This window comes from Lygodium microphyllum, chromosome 8, assembly GCF_053477565.2.
Source record: "Lygodium microphyllum isolate KBCC chromosome 8, Lygodium_microphyllum_v1.1.10, whole genome shotgun sequence".
NCBI lineage: Eukaryota > Viridiplantae > Streptophyta > Polypodiopsida > Schizaeales > Lygodiaceae > Lygodium > Lygodium microphyllum.
The window spans coordinates 152,370,187-152,394,118 of NC_141142.1; the positions used below are offsets into that span (position 1 = coordinate 152,370,187).

A 23,932-nucleotide genomic window follows, 5' to 3' on the forward strand; every position below is an offset into this window, starting at 1 on the left:
TGCTATCAAAAGTTCTTACAGGTTGAAATCCACATAAGAAATCGCTTAAAGCAACACTTTCTATACCACGATCAGTTCAAATCCTTCTTGACCACATTCCCAACACTTGCTACCCCCACTGGGCAACCGGCACCAAATCCTCCTCTAAAAAAACAGCCAGCTCATTCCGTTAACTTCTTTCAATAGGCCAATTTGACTCCCTCCACCTGAAGTAAGACAAGTTCAAATTAGAACTACAGGAATCTGCAGTGCCAGAGCCCCTCCATATACATTCAAGACTGACCCTTTACATAGGCCTGAAAAGCTAGGCCATCTGAGCAGCAGTCAAAAAAGAAACCTCGCAATTTGAGATTGTGGTCCAGTTTAAGTTAAGATGGTCCACTTGGCTGTTTTCTTCAGCCAATCATGTGAATCAGAACTTTGCTCTCCCCCACACAATCAGAAAACTTTGAATTGACAATGATAGCTGGACTGCTGCTGCTTAGTAAGTTTGAACAGAGGTTGAGTGAACAACAGTTTTGGAATGCAATCCCCATAACAAACAACCATCTTGCTTCTTGGATGCCAGTTTCTGAATGTGTTTCATATACATAAATATAATAATTCAGCATCCTGATCTTGGACCTGGACAAAAGAAAGTACCTGTGGTTAACCACATTCTGCTGAGAAGATAATTCCACGTCATCATAACCATTAGGTTGAAAGAGGAAAGAAAGGTACCTCTTGTATAATGTATGCACTTAGATGTAAACCTCTTACCTAAGAAAACTTCCAGCAGGATAACTTCAGACTATCATATCTTTACAGGTTCAGAAGGAAACAAAGAGCATGCTAACCATTGCATTGTAGGCTAGCATTTTGCTCAGACAAAAATTAATTGCACAGTTTGGAAAGGAAAATTATGCCCACCATGAACAAAGTTATTTGTTGAAAATTTGTGAACCACTCACTGACCCAGAAAAAAAAACTCTAACCACTAGTAACAGCCTCTTTTGAAATCATTAGCTAATTCACTAGAAAAAATGAGCCTCTACAATGAACACGCCTGGAAAAGTGTAATGTCCAATTAAAGAGAGACAAATCCAAAAATACATCCATTAATAAATAAATCAGCTGAGCTGCTACAGGAACAAAGAAGTGAACGCATCAGGTTAGAGCAACCTGCTTAAAATGTTTAGGCTGCGTACACATGGAAATAATTTCCCTATTTACATAGAATTATAAATCCGCAAAGCTTGTATGGTGCTTTGTCATCAGTTCCACAGTAGCACAGATTACCGGACAAGCACCTCTCTATTAGATATAAATGTTTAGCACATGTGGTATATATGATTGGTTGCTTACTATGTAGCCTATTCCATTCACCTGGATGAACACAAAAAATGTTGGGAAACGAAAGAATGAATGGTTGAAAGAAATCTGGCTGTTGGATTCTTCAATCCATCAGCACTGTAACCTGCAAGCCCGTGCCTGCAGCAGCTTCATGCGTGTGAGTTCTTTCCTCCTCCTCCTGGCCTCAGCTGCAGCCATAGCTGCAGCAGAGCTCCTCCTTTCCATATGTAAGTAAGTCTGCAGAGATCCATCAAAACTCATGTCTGACCTTAGGGGCATACTGTAGCAGCTAAGTGAGGCAAGTTGAGGATTTGCACTAAATCTGCCAGAACCAACCGATGAGGTGCTTGCATTTTTCAAATGAAGGACCTTGGAATTATGTCTGGAAGCTGATACAGGTAAGCCTGATGCTGCTGCATAAACAGCGTGCTGCTGAGGCACAAAAGCTGCATTGCCAGTGAAGCAACTACCTTTCCTGCTTATGCAATCAGCCTGATTATCTCTTTCAACTACATCAGAATCGCAGCCAAAGACTGATGAATCTGCCCCTGTCATACTCAGAAGGCTGCATTTTGCCTCTCCTTTCACTACAGGCAAGCTGCCTCCCCCCTCAGCAGCAGGTGCCAACTGAGACCAGCACTGGTTTGAAGTTCCTACAGTTTTCTGTTCTGCAATTGGAGTCATAGAGACTCCATTGCTTCCATGTGAGCCCAATGACAGCAGGCCCCAAGAGGTAAATGCACAATGTTTCACCTCATTTTTACTGTCTTCACCACAAGCCTGATTCCCTGCTGTCTCTCTGCCTGATGCCAGCAGGCCCCAAGAGGCCAGTGCCTGATGCTTCACCTCATCTTTAAAGTCTTCACTGTCAGCCTCATTTCCTACAGTCTCCTTGACAGGCAACAAAGTTGGAGATGAAGCCTGAGAAGTATGTGCAGTCAAACCAATTGATTCTGGTCGCAGGGGTGATTCTGACGGAGATGAAGAAGCTAATGGTTGAGGTGATCTGCCAGAAGATTCCATGTTCAACTGCAACTAAGAAACAACACTGGTCACAGTTATAATCAATCTTTTTTTTTTCGTAAAAGTTATAATCAATCAATCTCTCTCTCTCTCTCTCTCTCTTTTTTTCGTAAAAGGTAATTGTATTAATTATCTCTCTCTCTCTCTCTCTCTCTCTCTCTCTCTCAATAGTTTCAAGTTTTCCATTAAGCATTTAACATTCTTGCATAAACTTGTGAAAGGGAAAATAAACCCCCATACATTTTGCAGCTTTACTTGAAATTTCTGGACTTGTATTTCCTTCAACAACTCATCATAATCATTAATAAAAATGTGTCAAACTCATCATACTCTCTCTCTCTCTCTCTCTCTCTCTCTCTCTCTACGGCAAGAAGCAAGCCCAGCCCACGCCCAACTGGCCCCCACAGGAGGCACGTGTCAAGGATACAAGGGATACTACACCGCCCCCGGAGGGCCCTGCCCTGCCAATTCAGCCTCTCGATGTTAGATAGACCCATGCGGGACATTTTAGGATGACCAAGCTCCATGAGCAGTTCCACGCCATACTTGGAACACATATGAATTGTACCCAGCCTGTATACCATTTTGTACCTACTCAATTAGTTTATCATAGCATTAGATGGTATTACTGGGACCTGGAAAGTTTCCCAGACATTTTGTATGTAACGTTTTGGTCTCATAGGCCAACTTGGCCTTTCGTAGACGTTAATATAACTTTCAAGCTTCCACAACTTCCCTTGGAATCTTATTACTCAGATCCTCCTCCAAGGGAGGTTGGGGAAAGCTAAGCCATGCTGCCATCTATACAATGCTAGCCTGCCACCCTCCTGCACCTAGTGAACCTGTAATGAAGGCTACTACTATCAACAAAGAAAGAGTGAAAAACAAAGACACTGTCAAAGCTTCAAAAGTCCTTGCCAAACTCTAGCTAAGGCTCACAAACAGGAGATGAACATGGAACACAATACAAAAACACACATTTGCTGACACCCCCTCTCAGATCTTGGGTGTAACTGGACAACAAAGAAACAAAAAACTCGATGGAAGATCAGAACATATCATTATCCGCATAGTCCATCGTAGAACAAAACCAATAGAGTAACAAGACCCCTCTCCAAATGGAATTTCGAGAAAATGGGTGGCAAGAACATGCAATTGGGAATGGAGAGGCCTCGAATAAGTCACATAGGAGGTATTCTCTCAGGAAAAGATGAGCCAAATGGGTCTGACCAAATGATAGCGAGGAGCTATCAAAAGCAGCAAAAAGCACTCTTGACAAAGATGAATATCAAGGACCAAAGCGCATGGGAGGGGCCTGCTAGCAGCAAGGAAAGGTGGCCCAAAGAAGGGAAAAGTAGCCACTACATGATGTAATGGCCCTGTCAACATGGTAAACAATAAAAAGCTCATCACCATCCTAGGAATTCCCCTTTGAAACTAGCAGAAGACCCGAGGAATCCACAACCACATCACCCATGTTAGTATCCCCCTCTTAAAGGGATAAGGGGTCCAAGGCAAATGCTAGAGGAAATGGTGAGGGATGGAAAGGAACTTTTATGGAAGGTAGCTTGATGGGTGAGGCAATGAGGAGGACATGAGGACACTACACAAAAGAAGGGGAATGGAGTCAATAAAGCCCATGTTCTTCAAAACCTATCCAAGGGATGGCTCTTGAAGTGGCATCCGCCGCAAAGATGGCATGATTGATAAAGATAATCTGAGTACTGACATGTGTAAAGCCATGAGCTAAGAGAAGATGGAAGCGCAAACTCGAAACACATACGAGTCCCACTATGGAACTAAAATGTGGACAATTGGGAAATAATGGCCATGTGCCCACACCCCTAATGAACATTGATAAGATGTTGCCTATAGTGATTTTACCCTCTTGAGAACAAAGGTCTTGGAGCCAATCACACCTATTGAGAAACCACATCATTCTGTACAGTCTTTCTTCTTCATTCTCATTTTTGGTTTCAGTTTCCAGCCCCAAAAAGGCTTTCTGGGGGCTTTCGAGGGTGTTGGAGTGCCGTATGAGAGACTTTACTAGGTACAATTCAAGACAATTTGTGCCTATATATACGGCACATCCCCCATTCTCAGCACTTCACCACACTCACTTCTTCTGAGACTTTCGTCTCTTCTCTCTCCTCTCTCCTTCCATCATCTTCTTCAAGTGCCCTATCACCTTTAGCATCAAGTTTGCATTTGGAGCCCATCCTACTAGCGTCAGCTTCTCCACGTTGGTGACAGCTCATCTCTACCTAGCGTCAACATCCCTAGATTGGCAACAGCTTCCTCCCCCCGGGCGTCAGTCTCCACTCACTTGGCATCATCTACATAGTCCCTTGATTTGCGTTTGCAGCATGTGGACACTTCTCCTTCACATGGTGTTTGCATCATCAGCCTGTCATTAGCTTTCCAGGCTCCACACACTTGTGTTTTGGTTCCTGGCCCCTCTCCAATCATCAGGCGTGACTCTTCCATGATTAGAGGCTGCTACATTTGTGTTTTCAGTTTCTTGCCCTTCCGTCTTCTCCAACGTCACTCACTCCAAAACAGCTGGCGTTAGTCTTCAGGCCTCCATTTGCGGACTCAAAGGCTCCTCATCCTTTGACGGCAATCTCCTTGCTTTGACCATCACCAATCATTATCCCTGCATTGCAAATGTTAGAATTTGCTAATTCTATAGACAGTGCCCAATGTTTTAGTCTTTAGTTCTTTTTCAGTTCTTAGTGTGAACACCACTAAAATTATAAGTTGTCCCAACACTCTTAGAGTTAGAGTTAGAGTTAATTAACTCTAGTTGAGTTAGAGCTAGGCCTATCTTAGACCTATCTTTACCTTTCATTCTCATCCTTTCACTTCAACAAGTACACTCTACTCTTTTGTTTCAACACATTCTCATTCTCTCTTTTCTCGCCTCCATAGTTGGCTGTCATTTTCTAACATTTGGTATCAGAGCAAGGTTCTACACAAGGATTCAATTCAGCCACCATCAACCAGTGCCACCCCGCCTAAGGTCCTATTGCTGTCAACCAGCTCTCTACCCGAGGATGAGAAGGACGAGCTACTGTTGTTTTCAGCCTCTGCACAGCCCTATGCACAATCCCATATGCAACTCACACGCAGCCCAAGGAGCTAGTAACATGTCCAGACCTTGACACGTTTTTTGTAGCCCATCGGGAGGGAAATCTAAAGGACGCCGCCTGGTACTCTTAAAGAATGTCACAAGTTTAGTCAGATAGCACCTCCCGAGTCTTCCTCGCAACAGAGTGTATCGGCCAACCCTCTAAGGATCGACCTGAGTTTTTTGGAGTTCTAACAGATAGGTCATTCTAGCGTTGGTCTTCAAATGATCCACTTAGAGCAGAACATCTGAACCAAAGCAGACCCTATCAAGATTGTGGGAGAGAAGGAAGGAGGTCTCACTTGTAGCTTTCTTGCTTGCACAATGGGGGGATACACACAAGGGTGAAGGCTGAAAACAGTTTTCCTCTTCTTAGTTGTGTAAGCCAAAAAGAACTCAAGTACATAGAAATAGAAGAACCCTATATATGGGTCTCAAACCAAACTCAACTAACTAAGGTGGCATACTAACTGAGCCACAAACTAGAGTAGATAAGGATAGCTGTCATCTAGCTATTATTCATGGGCGGTGTACCAACCGCATCTGCAACTGACAAGTCGGTGACATAAATGCACAACGGTCACCCTGGCATATCATGAGTGGAGCTCAATATCTCAACAGACCCGTACCGCACTTGGTTCAAAGAGAATGGGAATCAAGAGGAATACACTACTCAACCTCTCTGTCCATAGGGCAAAGTCCCATTCCAGCCCCCTAAAACAGTACGAGCCAGGGTTCTAACCTAGACATCCTAAGATCAATGTCTTTATTGACTTTTCGAGAAGCCTCCCAGCTCACCAAGACCACCCAACCATTGGGCGTATCCATCAAGGATTTGCACCCATCCACTTCCCTTGGCGATAGGAATATTTTTTTAGTTTTCTTAATTACCTAAGAGCACGTTAATGAGGACATATACAAACAACTTCATTGATTAGTCTCGTTAGATACACGTTCCTTCACGTAATCTTATGCACCGACACGAAGACAATATCAGACAAGTTTTTTTCAAGGAAAAGTAATTATTATATTGAGAATCCATCTGAAGTACAAGTTTCCGTCCATTGTACGATCCCGCAATCCCTAAGGATGTTTCATTTTTCCTCCAAGATTCCACCCTTACACTAGTATCAAGGGCCTCGAGAATCCATCTCAAGTCACGTAGACTGTTTGAATTCAGAGTCCCCCCCTGGCACCCAAGCGTCCTCCTACGATCAAACTAATCCACAGAGAGACCTCTCGTGGCGGGTTCGGTCCACATTCCCGTCACGGTTATTTAGAACCCCTTGTATAGGGTTGGCGACCAACTAGAGGTGGCTTGGCACGCCCCTCCAAGAATTTAACCTGATTCATTATACAAGACTCTTATGAGAGCTTTGGTCAAACAATCCTTTCACAAACGGTGCTCCTAAAATTACAAGCACAAACAATAATGTGAGCGAGGGCTCAAAACACCTGCTAAGGTGGAGTCCCTTTTTGAACGCTTAGCATTCAACCTTCGGATTTTTCTTGCCTTGATGTCAACTGCAATGCCCCACTGTGGGAGTAGGGAATACCCTTGTTTCATCTCTCATTCTTATGCATTAAGAACGAGAATTTACGCAATTAGACTTACATCCAATTGGCTACACCTATTAATTTCCATATGGTAAATTTTTCCTAAGTTCTATAGCTCTTGGGTTGGGTTTTCAGTAAGATCTAGATAATCCAATCTAAGATCCACAAGGACCGTTTGAGGGTGACTCCACCCTCTTGAGAATCCATTACGAATTTCAATTCCCCTCCAGCTTCTGTTAAGAGTTTCCCCCCTTTAGGATTCCATGGTGGAAATATTTCGCTCAATCCTCTTGCGAGGGTAAGGGGTAACCTAGTTCCTTGTAATTAGCTATTGTCCAATTGCAAGCATTAGGTACATTATTTGATTAGTGGAGAGGGTCCTTCATTTGACGTTTGATGCGTCAATTTAAGTGGTATCATGCCCAGAAAGTTTGTCTAGAGAGATTCTTGAATCTAGTACCGGTTATTGACAAGGTTTGATCTTTGCTTATGTTGGTTCGACTAAAACTAATTCAACTTTGTAACGTTTTTCGATCTATCTTATGGTTGAATTCTTAGTTTGTTACCGTTGAAAGAATGGCCTAACAAATTTTCCTCTTACAAGCTAGCTTTAGTACAAATTACGATGAAGACCACATCCTATACACAATCCAATCAAAATTATATCAAGAGAATCAGGATGCAAGATTTAACACCCTTGAGAGCAAATGCTTTCTATGCAATGTGCAATCCTTCATGCTTAATATGGAGATGCAAGCTATCTTTCCTAAACACGTCTTGAGATGTCATTCCTTACATTAATTCAATTCTAGAAAATTCTTTTAAAGATGCATCTTACAACCAAATGATGTTGGCACATACATCTTAAGAGAGCAACTTTACGAGTCAAAGACGAAAACTTTTATCTCTTCCTATGAGTTACTTTAACACATTTATTCACTCTTCGTGTGCGGATTTATGCAAGCTTTGTTAGTTGCGTGATTTTATGAGTGTGAGTGACCTATGAATTACAAGTTGCACTTCTGTAGAAATAACTCTAATAACATGCACCAATTTAATCAATTCTATGCAGGAAAAACATGATCATTTCAATAGACCATTTCAATGTAAGATCATTTCAATGCAAGGAAGTATGATCTTTAGCATAACAAATCTTTTTCCTTTATCTATAATTTACTACATAGAAAAGATTATCAATAGCACTTGGTTTTTCAGAAATGTATTATCTACACCCGAACCCGAGTTGTTTGTGGTACTGCCTCGACCGGTAACTCCGTTGGTGTTTGTGGGATTCCCATCGACGCGAGGCAATCTTCGCTTGGGAGCCATCCTAGGATACCTTTTCTTGCGCGTGCGTCCTTGGTACATGGCTTGTTGATTATATGCCTCACAAAATTAGTGCGTGGGAACCCCTCTCAAGGGGGAGGGAAGCTTGAAAACTTTCAAAAGTTTCTTCTCTTTCTCTCTCTCTCTGCCCAGTTCGCCGTGGGAGGGGGGGGGGGGGGGGGGAAAGAGAAGGGTATCACCTTTTTTCTATAGGGGAGGGTCTTTATAGGAAGGAGGAGGAGTAGTATGGGGGATGACGGTGCCCCTCTCCTCACCCTCCACCTAACTGTTGCATAGCGACGGCCAATTTTGGGCCGCCCAGGTGGTGGAGGAGTTGGGAGAGGGATAGTGGAGGGAAGGGAGGTGGCACACGTGTACCCCTCTTCCTCATCTTCATCGTCATCTTCTTCTTGTTTGCTTCCCCCCCCTCCTGCCAATTGGCGGCGTCGACGGGGGGGAGAGGGGGGAGTAAAGAAATTTAAAATGAAATTAATGAAATTTTATATTTAGGGAGAGGAGAGGTTCCTATGGAACACACAAGGGGGGGGTTACAAGAGGAGCTACTACTGTTTTTAGGTTCGCACCCTGTTCTCTCACCTCTTCCCGCCATATTCTCATCTGCTGAGATTTTCTGCAAACCCTAAAATTTGCAAAAATCCTAATTTTCAAATTTGGACTTTTTTCAAAATTTCTACAATTTCCCATCCATTTTGGCCATCTCTTTCCAAATCTCAACGCATGCCGCCCAAAATTTAGGGCTTTTGTTAATTTTCGCTCCCGGAGTTCAAATTGACAACCAATTCAAAGAAATTTCCACAATTTCTTTGACATTTCCACCAAAAACTTTGGGAAGTTGACTAATTTGCAATCTCACTTGCGAGTCTTCATTGGAAATGCCGACATTGCACAATTTCATCAACATTTGTACAAGAAATTTGGGGCTTTTTGTCCTAGAGGCTCTGGCACGCATCAAAGGTACATTCCACCTACTGTTTACGTTAGCAAGCACCCCGAGGTGACATTACTATAGAAATTCAAGTTGTAAGGTGCAAATTTCTTCATTTCTTTGAAATTTTAGAAAGAAATTTGAGGCTTTCACTTGACACGCATTCCAAGGCAGCAAACAAGTGGTATAGCAACATTTAATTGCTGTTACAATCAGATTGAGCAGCTTAATGGTAAAATTATCCCACCCAAATAGTGTAGTCAAAGTGGAGATGGGAGATGACAACCATATAGGAGTCAATATCCCTGACAACCTACCATCATCTATAGCTTGGCACAAGGTCGCACATGTGTTGATGCAAAAATTTTCAATGCACATTTGCATCTCTTGTACTTATGAACTTGAATCGTACAATACCATCCTCAAGCTTCATCATCAATCAAGATCACCTCGGCAACCTCTATAGAATTCAGCGTGCATGCAATAAATAAGAAGAAGAGAGGAAAATGGAGTGGGAAGAAACATGAATTGTATATATAGTTTGCACATTTGCATCTCTTGTACTTATAAACTCAAACCTTACAATACCATCCTCAAGCTTCATCATGAATCATGATCATCTCCACCACCTCTGCTCTAATACCATGATAGGAAAAGGTACATATGCAACAACAAGAAGAAGAGAGGAACATGGAGTGGGGACGAAACATAAATATACAATGAATTATATGATGTACAATGAACGAGGGAATGATGGGATATAGATGACTAGTGTAATTCAGTTAAAAACTTGAGTGAGAGGTGTATTCTATAAATAGGACAAACGTAAGACACAACTAAATAGAGAGAAGTGAGCAAGTAAAACAATTATTTGTTCATAAAGCACACCCGACTCAAGATTTAGGAATTTCCAAAATGGTGCTTGCCACTAGTAATCATCTTTCTCCTCCACCATGACAAGTGCAAGGTGCTACCATGTGTCCAACCTAGTGATAGCAAAGGCTTTGGTTGGCCCACCAACCCATGGCCATCTCCTATGCCTCACTACCTCTCTTGAAGCGAGAGCTAGCTCAAAGAAAATTACATGACCCTTGCCCAACTAGTGTAGATATTGTTAAAGCAAATTTTGGCCAAAAGCATAAAAATGCAGCTTTGACACAAAAAGCAAAAGGGCTTTCCCAAAGCAACATTAAAAAGAAACTGCACATAGCTTCATAGAGTCACTAGTCCCAACTCCAAAGGTCTCACAAATTCTCTACATAGTTTTCTTACATATATTCACATTACGATAAACCAAATTTGGACCTGTTGTAGAATAAAAGGGCAACCATGCCAAAGAAAGGCATGTTTCACATATTTCTTGAATTTCTGCTAAAATTTGTTATAATGTGTGACCCTGTAAGAAGTCATTAAGGCTAGATTGTGCTTGCAAAGGCCCACAATGCACGGCTTTATCTCAAGTTAATGCTCCAAAATGGCATGATTTAAAGACAATTGTCAAATAGTAATTGATATTCATTGCTTCAATACAATACTTTTTGACTCGTGTATTGCATTTTCATATACCTCTTTTAACATTGCAGAAGACAATGATATATTACTTGTCTAGGTCAGCAGTCCTTTAAGGCACATGCCTAACTACACACAATATACAATTATATTACTTGTCTAGGTCAGCAGTCCTTTAAGGCACATGCCTAAATACACACACAACATACAATTATGCAAGTAACTACTACTAATCCACTTAAATAGTCAGCATGTTTCTTAATTTGACTGGTAGACATGTAAACTTAAAACTTTGTACAATTTCTGCAAACAACTCATTTCAATTTTTTCTTCTACTACATTTTCACATAATGGTGGAGCAAGCACACAAATTATGCCATGTTTTACTCTGGACTGGCTTACATAAAAGCAAAAGAATGTATTTTATCAAAGCGCTACCCCAAAAAAAAAAAAAAAAAAAAAAGCAACGTGTACTGAAAGAGGCAAAAGATAAAAGGTATCTGCATATGCTAGATAATGTAAACTATCTTTTCAATTAGATGCCAGAAGTGTGACACACTTGTTGGATGTATTGGATAAAGTCAACAATGACACCCCATGAAAAAAGGCCAAGGATTGGATAGAAAATACCTGAGCTCAAACCCAATTAAGCGGAAATGTCTGATTTTAACATTCCAAAATAACTACAAGATTTACACAGAATTGTTTAAGAGGGAATCTACCATGTAAAACATGCACAGAACCTAGCTGACACTGCAGTGACCACCAATGGCATGTCGAAAGCAAATGCGTTCATCTTTGCAAGCATGAATTATTGCTTGTTGCCTCTTGGTCGATAGCATCATTCATACATGTAAGAGAGACAGATATGAGGAAAATGCAGACCTAAGCAGCTCATCCGAGCAGTTTTCTCGATGGTTTTTAAGGCTTCACATTTTGGAGTAAGGTACCTTCATATAAAAGTGTTGCGAGAAGTTGAACATGCACAAAGAACTGACTGCTCCATTAATGAAAGGCCCATCACACTCCGTTATTATGCACTTAAGAGATATAAGATAAAGCATACAAACTAGTTCGCTTTTGAAAGATTCAAGTATAAACCCTTTCAAGGAAAAGACCCAATGTTTGCATGCTAGACCTGCAACTTATATGACAATAAGACATCTACAAAAAAGGGCTCCCTTATACAGCACACCCTTTTTTTTACCTGTTGTTTCAAGTGTCTATTCTGGTCCTTCAACAAACACAGCTCTTGTAGTAAAACTTCTTTTCTCTGCAAGGAAGGAAATGCAGATAAGAAGTACGTCATATTGCATTCACATAACAGGAACATAATACTGGCCATACTTAACCTGATTCAAGCCATGATTTTCTACAGCAAGAGTGGCTGCTCTTTTCGTTAACTCCTCACAGAGAATCTGGAAAAATGAAGCAAAGTCAAACAGAGCCAACTCTATATCACATTGATATACCAATGAATGCAGACCCACCTGCTTTCTGCGAATGGTCTGCCGTGCTGATTCTCTGTTAGCCTGAACTCTGCGGAGTCTGCGAGCTTCTTTTTCTACCTGAAGCCATCACTGTGTTAGCTGATTTCAAATATTCAAAATGTCCTCTCAGAATGTCAAAGCCCCAAATATACACACCTCAGTCAATGCAGCTCTCGGCCTAAGCACACCTTGGTCAATGCAGCTCTGTGCTTGCAGCTGTCTAGCTTCATGTAGCAACTGTGGAGCTAAATTTGCAAACAACTTCGTGACTGAGTTGGAAACAACAAGACCTGAACATGCTAACTTAGGTTCTGCAGCAAGGTCCTGATCCTCCAATGGTTCCACCTTGACAGAGGAAGCTGGAGTTGAAGGTGTGGTCACTCTTTGCCTCTTCCTGACTGTCAGCTTGTGAGCCACTGCCATAGAGCCATAAGGGGCCTGGATAATGTTTTCCTCGATCTAAGGGTGCAGACATTTAGGAATGGATTAGACAATATATTGTCAGAACTTATGCCAATTGACAAAATTCATAAACATAGCAAATGGTCTACACCTCAATGTGTTTCTCCGATACAAAGAAAGTTGTAACCACAAGTCTTATTGTTGTAAGTAGGGACAACTACCTTACGGACAGGCTCCAACGGCAAAGCCATTTGAACAGCAGGCTTTCCAGCCATCCTTTCAACCATATAGCTTCGACATTCAAGTGGAGAACTGGGGCTTTCTGCTCTTGGACCAACTCGAAATGTCTCTCTACTGCAATGTACGAGTGTGCTGCTCCCAGATTCTTTAATTTCCAGCATATTTTCTTCTTCACTTTTATTGTGATTTATGGTCACCTCAGTGAACTGGACCTTATGACCTGAGGCTCTTTCATCATGGTTTTGCCTCTTTGACCGTTTGCGTTTACTAAACCAGCACAGACCCCCAAGTTCATGTTTACACCTAAGATGAGCAATGCGCGAAAAGTCTGCCAGGGCCTCAGCCACATCCAATTCCAACTTAGCAAGCAAACTTCCAGCTGCATCGTCTTGTCCATCACCTCCACTCTTCTTCATCTTGGCACCCATCGGTTCCTCCTCTGTATGCAAAATCCTAGCTTCTCTTGGATAGACAGGGCTTCAAACTCTTAAATGTGTACAACTTCACCTTGTCACATGGCACTCTGTCCTCAGTGATCATTCTGGCCCTTGTAATCAGCTCCTGCTTTTGAACACGTATATACATACGCTGAGACCAATGATAGCCATGGAAAAGGCATGACCGCAACAACTGCTTGGACACACAAATGCACAACTGATCTAAGATGGATTAGCCTAATTATTAGGAAGACAAGGCAAAATTAGATGCAAATCTCAGGCTTTACTAATTCTGTTGCAGCCAAAGACAACAGTTCTTCTAATTCTGCTGTTGTGCAGACTGCGTGCACGCACATTCATGTCTGTGTGTGCAAGAAAAAGAAACACACATGGCACTATGTTCTCAGTGATCATTCTGGCCCTTGTAATCAGCTCCTGAACACATGTATATACATACTCTGAAACCAATCATACCCATGGAAAAGGCATGACCGCAACAACTGCTTGGACACACGAATGCACGACTGATCTAAGATGGATTAGCCTAATTATGAGGAGAACGAGCCAAAATTAGATGCAAGTCTCAGGGTTTACTAATTCTGGTGCAGCCAAGGACAACAGTTCTTCTAATTCTGCTATTATGCAGACGGCGTGCATGTGCAAGCATGTCTGTGTGTGCACAGAAATGCGCGCGCGCGCAGAGACAAACGTACAGATATATATACACGGACCTGTAAGCAAACTGTTAGGGCGCTTTCAGCGGCAGGTCTTCGATCTTTGAGGAAAGGAACATAGGCCGATGAACTCTTCTTCCTTTCGGAAAGCAGGCAGAGCAATCGATGAAGCAGCAGACCAAGTCAGATCAAGCCATGAGCCGCATCCGTATTCTCACAGAGCAGAAGACAAAAGCCAGGAGGAGGACGAGGACGAGGACGAGGACGAGGAGAGGAAGGAGAGGGAAGACGAGTGTGAGGCGAAGCCCTTTAGGACCTATAGGCTAGGGCACATGCGGGGTAGAAGGAAGGGAGGGAGGGAAGGAGGAGGGAAGAGGAGAAGCTGCCGCGAGTTGGCAAAAGGGGTGGGGAGAGGACAGTTTTTTCGGTGAGAGAAAGACGCTGACGCAGCGTCGCCCGTCGGATGGCGCTATCGGACGGCCCAGATCGCACGTACCTGCTGATTGGCTCCCTTCTGTCCGGCCCCCATCTATCAGATGACTTGCCACGTGTCAGGCTTTGGAGTGCCCAACGCCACTTGTCTTGTGACGTGGCAATGGCTTGAGCCGGGCTGTCCACGCTGGCGCCTTGTCATCCGCCCTTTCCTTGATAAACTCTTTTTTTTTTTTTTAATAATACGCGAGTCAGGGCGCTTGAAATGACAAAGGTTTCGCCGTTTTCAACCCTTGACTTGCTTCGCTAGTCGGTTCCGCACGCACTTCCAATGAATAGCAACACGAGCGTATATTCTTTGACATGTATAGTCATTAGGGCAATCAACAAATATATATTATGATTTCTGCGCTCATTAGAAACGAATCTCAGAGGGCCCTAAGGCTCATCTTGGGCCTTGGCTCACTTGGTCCATGTTGATTTTGCCACTTTTAAGCAAACAGTGTCCATTGACAACCTTAGGGTGGCCCCAAGCAAAAGTAATTTGGGAAATGGCTCTAACTTTGGATTTATTTTCATAACTCTCTATACATCCATGTGAGTGTTGTGAGTAAGTATATATACTTAAGGGTAAGACCTTAGGGTGGCCCCAAGCAAAAGTAATTTGGGAAATGGCTCTAACTTTGGATTTATTTTCATAACTCTCTATACATCCATGTGAGTGTTGTGAGTAAGTATATATACTTAAGGGTAAGACCACCATGCTAGGATCGAATTACTTTTTTTTGAAAGTCTTGCAAATAAAATCAATCTCGTATGTCACATTATTTGAGTTTCATTTCCTTTAGAAATCTAAGCTCGCTTTACTTGCCAGACTTTATGAAAGTCTAGTCAAGATGTGGAACTACCCTTAAACCCCAACCATGCATAGGCAAATGGAATCGTGCAACAATCGAACATGAACTTGAGACTTCACCATTACACATCAATTGAAGTGGTGTGCCAACTTAACAAGGCAACTTGAATCCAAAATAGATCGGGAGAGAGAAAGCCTACATTAGATGTGTCAATACCTTGTCAACCAATAAAATGATACCATGTGTGGTTAACTCTTTGCAAGTCGAACAAGTATCTTGCTTTTGGAGGGACTCCATCAACTTCAACAAGTCAATGGACCTACATGTGTCCAAGGCCTTATATACTTCCTAACAACAAATGCTTTCTTTGCTAAAATAAGGATGTGGCATGACCCAAACCTCAAGCTTTAAGTTATCTAGCCCACAAGCTTATAGGTCTTTTGATACCTTTTTAATGCTACAAAGTCACTCTTAATCGTGTTTAGTACCTTAGTCCTTCATTCATTGAATATATTATTATTTAAGGATACTTATGTATCTATGAAGCTAACATTGTGAATAGTCGTATGTTTGTATGTATGTTGGTTGACTTAAAACTTGCATTCATGTATGTGTTGCCATTTCAACATGAGTTATTTAGCTTTGTCACATGCTCCTCGTATCAGATAATAGGTGTCATAAAGAGAATTGAGAGAGAAGGTTGCAAAAGAGAGAGAAACGAGAGTGGGAAACACTAGAAGATACGAGAGAATGATAGGAAGAAGAGAGAGAAAGGAAAGATAGTCATGGAAGCTATGCAAGGAGCTAAAGTTAAACAAGACTTGGTTTATTACTTAATTATGAAACCATTGTCCACCAAGATATACACAATCTTGCCATGGATGCTTCCTTGAATTCTTAGTGTGCATGGTCTCGTAGAACCTATCCATGCATCCATTAACATTGAATAGGTTGAAGTGGCAATATACAATGGCTTGCTATTCTCTTGTTCATTTGGGTCAAAAGTTATGCGGTCACTTGGATTAAAAGGACATCCTTCCTAAGGGTCATAAAACTAGTATTGCCCATTGTCATCTTTATAATCTTCATTTTCAACATCGTCTAACATAAATTCGAGCTTCATCCTCGTCTCTTAACTCTTCAACAATAAACATGTTATTCACTTTGGCTTTCTTGTGCATACACTTATTAGCATGACTAGCAGCATACTTTTCCTCATATTTGAAATATAGACCCTTCTCCTTGCACTTTTTGAAAAGGTCCATAGGGATGAACTTCTATCCACCTCAGGCTAATTTAGCATTTCTTTGCATATTTTTTGCTTGCTTACTCTCTACTTCGGAGTTGACTATTGTCTTAAAATTTCATTGCTACCTTGCTGCATAAAAAGGTGGATAAAATGAAACTTTAGGACTACTATTGGACACATTGTTGCCTCCAAAAAAACCTCCAAATTATCCCTACTTTTTGGTAGCTTTGTCTGTCCAAAAGATTGCTGAAATTTTAAATCATTCGTGTACTTGCAAGCATACCTCTGAGCCAATTCAATTGCTTGAAAGAGAGTGGAGCGCTTTTGTACCATTATGTCAATTGGTAAACTTGCTTCTAGTCCAAAAACGTACCTATGTAATTTGGCATCATCACTGACACTCTCTATATGCACAGTCAAGTTCAAGATTTGGTTGGTGCACTCTCTCACATATAGGTTCCTTTGGTCAAGTTGATACCATCTCCTAGCCAACTTCTCTTTTTCTGTGGGTGAAACAAATACTTGGGCCATTTGAGCTTTGAAGTCTTCCATCCATTGATTTGTTGACTTTTCCTCTTTGCCTACATCCACCATGTATATGCAAAACCTTCTAAATGGAGGGTAGCAAAGTGGATCTTCTAATCAACTAGTCATGAATAAATGTCAAAATAAGACTCCAATTTATCAATCCACTCTTGTAGGTTTTATGGGGAATAATAATGCCCATTTTATTTGGTTAACATGATATTGCCTCAAAGAAAATTCTCATTAAAGGTTTGTTGTGCTTTATAATATTGATCCAAATGACTTTTGCTACTAGGACCCAAGTTACTAGAGAAACTCCTTGTAAATGTAAGCCAAAATCTACACATACCTAGTCTCCCTCTCGAGAAACTTTCACTAGGATCCAAGTTATTATAGAAACTCCTTGTAAATGCAAGCCGAAATCTACATGAAGTTGGTTGACCTCATAATCCTTAGAAATTAGTAGAATGAGTGATTTAAATTGGTTATTCAATTCTTTGAGAAAGGTTCATCCACTTCATAGCTACTATTAGGGATACTTTTCATTCTAATATTACCTTATTGTGAATTCATATTCAAGGGCTAAAAGGGGTATCTTACTTCAAACTTAACTTTGCTTTCGCTATTAGCTAATTGTAGTGTCAACAATTGAGAATTTTGACCTAAAAGTTTATCCAATGACTCCTTGGTTGATTGGGCCATGTGATCAATAGCTTCCTTCATTCAAATACTAGAGATGGCCATTTTCTCAACCATTTAATTAATCTTAGATAATAGTTGTGATCTTTAACAGCATGTCAAGTTTCATAGTTACAAAGGGTAACATTTAGGATACTATATGCTCCATGCTCCATGCCCTTGTGAATCCTATTGATGATACCCTTAAATATTCTTAACCATTAAGTCCCTCATTTCTTGATACAAGTCCTCATTTGCTTTACTTTTACCCATGTTGCCTACCATTTTCAAGTGTTGTCCACTAGACCCATAATCACTAAAATGGCAAGAACTTTTGACTCCAACATCCAAATGTTCAACATTTTGGTTTACATTGGCATTGCCTCTTTGAAAAATAACTATCAGTTCCTTTGTTACAATATGGATAGAAATTTCTAGAAAGAAATCGTATTGATTGTCTAAAATAGTATTGCACCCTTTAGAAGCCTTGGTTTTTATGCCAGGAGGCATATTCCACAGTGGATTTCGTAAAACTAGAGGATGTTCCATGGTGGATTCCATGAGGTTTTTCGGTGGATTCCGTAAAACTATACGTATTTGCCGGGGCTCGTATACAAGGTGGATACCTTGTGCGAGAAGTTGACGGGGACGCCTGTCTTTTTCGGGCATCATATTAATTTAATGTGCACATGGGTGATTCCATAATAGGTAATTTCGTAAAATATATATCAAATTAATATACGTTTATGAGTTTAGAGTGCACTCGAATTAAATTAAGGTTAGGATAGAGTTCCAACCTATCTAATTATTTTGTAGCTGAAGACTACTAAGTATTCACTATTGTTTGTTTTTTTAATTTATAAACAATTGTGAATGCTTTGATTGATATGTAGAGCAGGTAGTGGTGGCTTTAGGTAGCACTGGGCCTTAACATAAGTCCAAGTGTAAATTTCATAATTATGATTAGTTATCTTAAGTATAGTATATAATATTATGTATTCATATGATATTGTATTATTAAAATTATTACTCTATTTGTAAGTTATAAGTTTAAACTTATTTAGTAATAATTAGATCATTGTCTTTAGTACTATTCATTTATTTATTTTTAATATAGATTATTTTTAAAATATGAGATTTAATATATGCTTTTATTGAAATAAGCTTTCTTTGTAGAATACCTTGCTATTTTCTTAATGTGGTTAAGTTTTAGAAATAATTTTTAGCTTTCTTTATAAAAGTAACCGGATCACTCGCAAAATAAGAGGACATGGTTTTTTTTTCAATGTTAATACTTGCTATTATCTTTGCCTCCAAAGCAATTTAATGTAACAAAGGTGGTCGTGGCAATGAACACTCTCACTCCAATGGTGGTACTCGCTATTATCTCTACCTTTGAACTTTTTTATTGAATTACCACGGCTTATGCATAAGGGATCTTGGCCATCTCGGTCCTCTGCTCATCTGTCTGCGGGACAATCGGCCTCTGTGAGACCTTCAAATAAGAAGGTAATGGACAGCCAATAGGCTTCACTTCTTGTATGAAGAAACGCTCAAGGACTTTATGAATGTACTCCCTCTGTGATAGGTAGAGTAGTCCATGATACCTGTTGCACTTAATGCGCATACCAAGAATGTGAGGGGCATGTCCCAAATCCTTCATCTCAAAGCTCTTCTTCAGCTAATATTTAAGATCATCTAGCTCATCATGAGCTTTCCCTACTATTAGCATATCATCCACATAAAGTACCAAAATAAGCAATGAGCCATCATGGGTTGTCTTTGTGTAAAGACACGGAGCCATAGCACTCTTGCTATAGCCCCGTGACTGCATAAAAGCATCAAACTTATGATACCACTCCCTAGGTGCCTGCTTCAAGCCATAAAGACTTTTCTTCAACTTGCACACTAGGTGCTCCTTACTAGGTTTCACAAAGCCCTTAGGCTGCTCCATGTTAATCTCATCATGCAAATCCCCATGCAAGAGTGTAGTCTTGACATCCATCTGATATATGTCCAAGTCAAGCTACGCGACTAAGATTGAAACCAAGCATAGGGTGATCATCTTGACCACATGAGAAAAGACTTTATCAAAGTCAACTCCATGCTCTTGCTTAAAACCCTTAGCAACAAGTCTTGCCTTATAAGCCGGCTTGGGGTACCGAGGGATACTTTCAACTTGTACACCCATTTGCATGGCAGAGTCTTCTTGCCAGCAGGCCAAGGAAACCAAATCCCAAGTCATATTCTTATGCAAGGAGTCTATCTCATATGCATAGCCCTCTCCCAGGAGTGACTGTAACCCCTGCGCATAGCCTCATCATAGGTGAGAGGCTCTCTTGCATCTGTAACCAAGACATAATGCATTGAGGGCTCAAATCAATTAGGTGGACATCTCGCTCTAGTAGACCGTCTCACTGCAGGCTCTATAGCATGTCTAGCATTCTATCCAACGCCCTGGCCATGTGTACTAATTATTGCTGCAAGTTGTCCACCTAGCTGTGCAGGAGCACGTGGCTCCTACTGGAATATAACCCTGCATATCTCTACCACCTTCTCAGGCTACCTATGCATCTTGTCTTCATGGAATACCACATCATGGCTGCAGATGACTTTCTGCGCCTACGAATCTTAAAGGCAATAACCCATCTCACCTGCATCTCCATAGCCAAGGAAAATGCATTTGACACTCTTAGGATCCAACTTAGTCTGCTTGTCCTTGGGCATATGCCAGAATGCCTCACATCTAAAGACACGTAGATGCGCATAAGACGGAGGTTTCCCAGTCCATACCTCCTCTACAACCTAGAAATCCAAACCATTGGAAGGTGATCTGTTGATGATATGCATAGCTGTATTGACTATCTCAGCCCAAAAGCTCTGTGGTAAGCATGCATGGCTAAGCATACTACGTACATGCTCCTAGATGGTTCTATTCATTTGCTCAACCAAACCATTCTGGGGTGGGATATAGGGGGCAGTCAACTGATGCTTAATACCCCTCTCGTCACATAGCTTCTCAAAGGCATGTGACACATATTCTTCCCCATTGTTAGTCCTAAGGCATTTCAGTATATGCCTATTCTAGTTCTCAACCCATGTAAGCCATCTCTGAAACACAACCAAGACATCTGACTTAAGCTTAATGGGGTAAGCCCTGACTTTACGCGAAAAATTGTCAATGAATGTCACAAAATAATTTGCACCACCCATTGACTGACATGGCATGGGTCCACAGACATCCGAATGTACCAATGCCAGGGGCTCAATCATGCATGTCCTACCAGACTTCTTATACGTATTCCTAGTCTGTCTGCCATAAAGACAATCCTCACATGAATCAAAATATACATAGTCAAGGGGCGGTAAGTATTGCAAACCAGAAAGCATTTTCATTCCCTTCAAGGACATATGACCCAAATGGGCATGCCAAAGAGATGCACGTGGGATGGAACTGACTAACAAAACATGGTCAACAAAGGGCCTATCAACTACAAGAGGATAGAGGCTGCCAGCCTTGGCACCTCTAGCAAGCACAAGTCTGCCACCACGGGTGATCTTCCAACCATAATTCCAAAATGAAACATGAAACCTAGCATCATCAAGCTGCCTTGCAGACATAAGATTGTGTGTAAACACAGGTACATGACGTATATCCTATAACTGAAAAGTACTGCCAATAAAGAGCTGCAGTTATACATCCAAAATGCCAACAATAGCAAGTGACCTGTCATCACCCAAGCAAATTGAACCAGAGACATTATGGTAGGAATGGAACCACTCACAAAATGGTGTAACATGAAATGAAGCACCAAAATCCAAAATCCAGCACTGTGCATACATAGAGTGAACCTCGGTCAACAGCATAGCATCACAAGAACTAGTTGCAAGTATGTACTCCCCATCGGAGTCATCAGCCTACATGACACTTATCTCCTTGATTTTCACACTAGATTTCACAAGCATAATGATGCGATCAGAGGACTTTTCGTGTACTTTGTCTTTCCCCTTCTCTTTGCACTTCTCATTTTGAAACTCATGACACAGTGGGCGTATGTGACCCTTCTTGCCGCAACGATGACATGTCACATTAGCATTTCTTCTATGAGACTTGCTGCACAACTTACCACGCGACTTAGACCTAGACTTATGCGAGTCTCTACCATGTCCATACCCACGGCCATTCTTTCCATTACTGTCTCTGCCTCTAACAGCCAAAGCATGTGACACACGAGAGGCATCCAAGTTCTTATAGTTGATCTCTTCCTCTGCAGAAGAGCACTCTCTACATCAAGCAAGTTCAAAATAATAGTAGGAGCACATAAGGCAATGCAGAATATATCCCATGACTCACTCAAAGTCCCAAGTAAAAACAATGGAGTAATCTCATCATTAAAGGTAATGCCCTACAAAGTCAAGTTCTTGAGAATAGCATGGAATTGGCTCAAATGAGCAAAGATTGTCATATTCTCCTTCATGCGTAGGTCCATAAGCTACTTCAACCAATACATCTGACTTGCTGGACTTTTCTTGTCATAGAGATTCTTAATTTTATCCCAAAGCTACCAAGCACTCTGTGCTTCCTCAACCACATTGTGATGCACGTGTTTAGTGAGAGACAAGATGAGGTTGAACTTGCATAGCTCATTAAGCTCATCCCATTCATCATCAGTCATAGTTTCAAGCTACTCACCATGCATCCTTAGTGGCTTTATCTATGATTTCTGCACCAATACCTTCTAAACTTGGCTCTTCCAATAGGCATAATTCGTACCATCAAGCTTAGTAATGTTGAAGATAGCTCTATCAGTAGAAGAAGATGCCATACTGCAGTCCAAAACGGTGTAGACGATTCAAAATTGCTTTTTGTTTTCATATGTAAACAACCAAAATACCACCAAAGCCAAGGCAAAATGACCATGAACTAATAGCTAATGATGCTGCCCACCAAGTACCATCAATCAGAAAAGGCTATGCTTTCCCTTGATAAGATAAAAACCAATGATAAACTACCCTCGCTCAGATGCGTGCAAATAAGTGAAAGTACATAAAATCAAGATAATTTAGCATGAAAATTCCACGTTAGTCCATGAATAACTGCTTGATGTAATAAATTATAGCCAGGTACAATGAGAGCAAACTGTAGGCAAAATGAATGCACCAAGTCAACCACAAGCAAGAAGTAATAAGACACCTATTAAGGTTAAGGAGGTGAACTTTCCAATGAAAGGAAGCCTTCTAAACTAGTATGCATTGCTATTTAAACTTTAGAAGTGAAGTAGAAAAAGCTCATGAAGTTGCTTAGAGAGTTCCAAGATGTATCACAACACATTCTCACTCGTACAATACCAACAGACCCTAACATCAAGCCCACAAAATAAAGACCATACCCAATGAACTTGAGATATGCACATCTTGTACACAAAGAATTGGATAAGCTTGTCAAGGTAGGGTTCGTCAACAAAATAGAGCACATGGATTAGGTGTCAACCATAGTAGTCTTGCTTGAGAAGAACAATAAAATTTGAGTGTACATCAACCACAAAAAGATGAATGTGGCTACCAAAAGAGACTACTATACATTGCCATTCATTAAGGACATGGTCAAATGAGTGGCCTTCGAGTTAATGAATGTGCCAACCACATTTCAAATGCTTCATGTGTACTATATTCAAAGATATATTGTACAAGTACGTTGAGGTGTTTGTTGATGACTATTGTGTCATATCTAATTGGAGAGAACATCTAGGTAAGCTTAGAGTAGTCTTCAAATAGTGCTATTTATATCAACTCTCTCTAAATCCACTCAAATATCAATTCTAGATAAGTATCAAATTGTCTTGGTACATGTAGTGTGACATGTCCAATGATAGAATCACCATGAATATCACCAACAATGTCTGAGTCATCTTAGATCTACTATCACCAATGAATTTGAAGGGTATGCAAAGCTTCCTCAAACACATTAATTATTACATATGCTTTGTGTTGAAATATATGGCTATTGCTAGACCCTTATATAGGCTCTAGTAAACTTTCAGTGGATGGAGGAGTGCTAATAACCATACGAAGCCTATAAGAAGGCAGTCATCTCTCAGCACCTATCTTATAAGCCCTATATTAGA

General features: G+C 40.9%; 1 protein-coding gene across 5 annotated transcripts; it reads right to left on the minus strand.

Moving 5' to 3' along the window:
• Positions 1–1,000: 1,000 nt before the first annotated feature.
• Positions 1,001–14,450, minus strand: LOC148033010 (uncharacterized). 5 transcript variants are annotated; one of them, XM_087683712.1, is made up of 7 exons: positions 14,124–14,450; positions 12,937–13,585; positions 12,470–12,772; positions 12,314–12,391; positions 12,176–12,241; positions 12,031–12,096; positions 1,001–2,361 (listed from the first exon to the last, which is right to left on the minus strand). In XM_087683712.1, the coding sequence occupies exons 2-7, from the start codon at positions 13,381–13,383 to the stop codon at positions 1,444–1,446; spliced, it is 1,878 nt and encodes a 625-aa protein (XP_087539838.1). In that variant the 5' UTR covers positions 13,384–13,585; positions 14,124–14,450; the 3' UTR covers positions 1,001–1,443. The 5 variants fall into 5 exon arrangements, with proteins under 5 accessions (XP_087539838.1, XP_087539835.1, XP_087539836.1 ...); XM_087683709.1 differs by having other exon boundaries at positions 1,001–2,367; XM_087683710.1 differs by having other exon boundaries at positions 1,001–2,367; positions 12,937–13,609.
• Between the last annotated feature and the right edge of the window lie 9,482 nt (positions 14,451–23,932).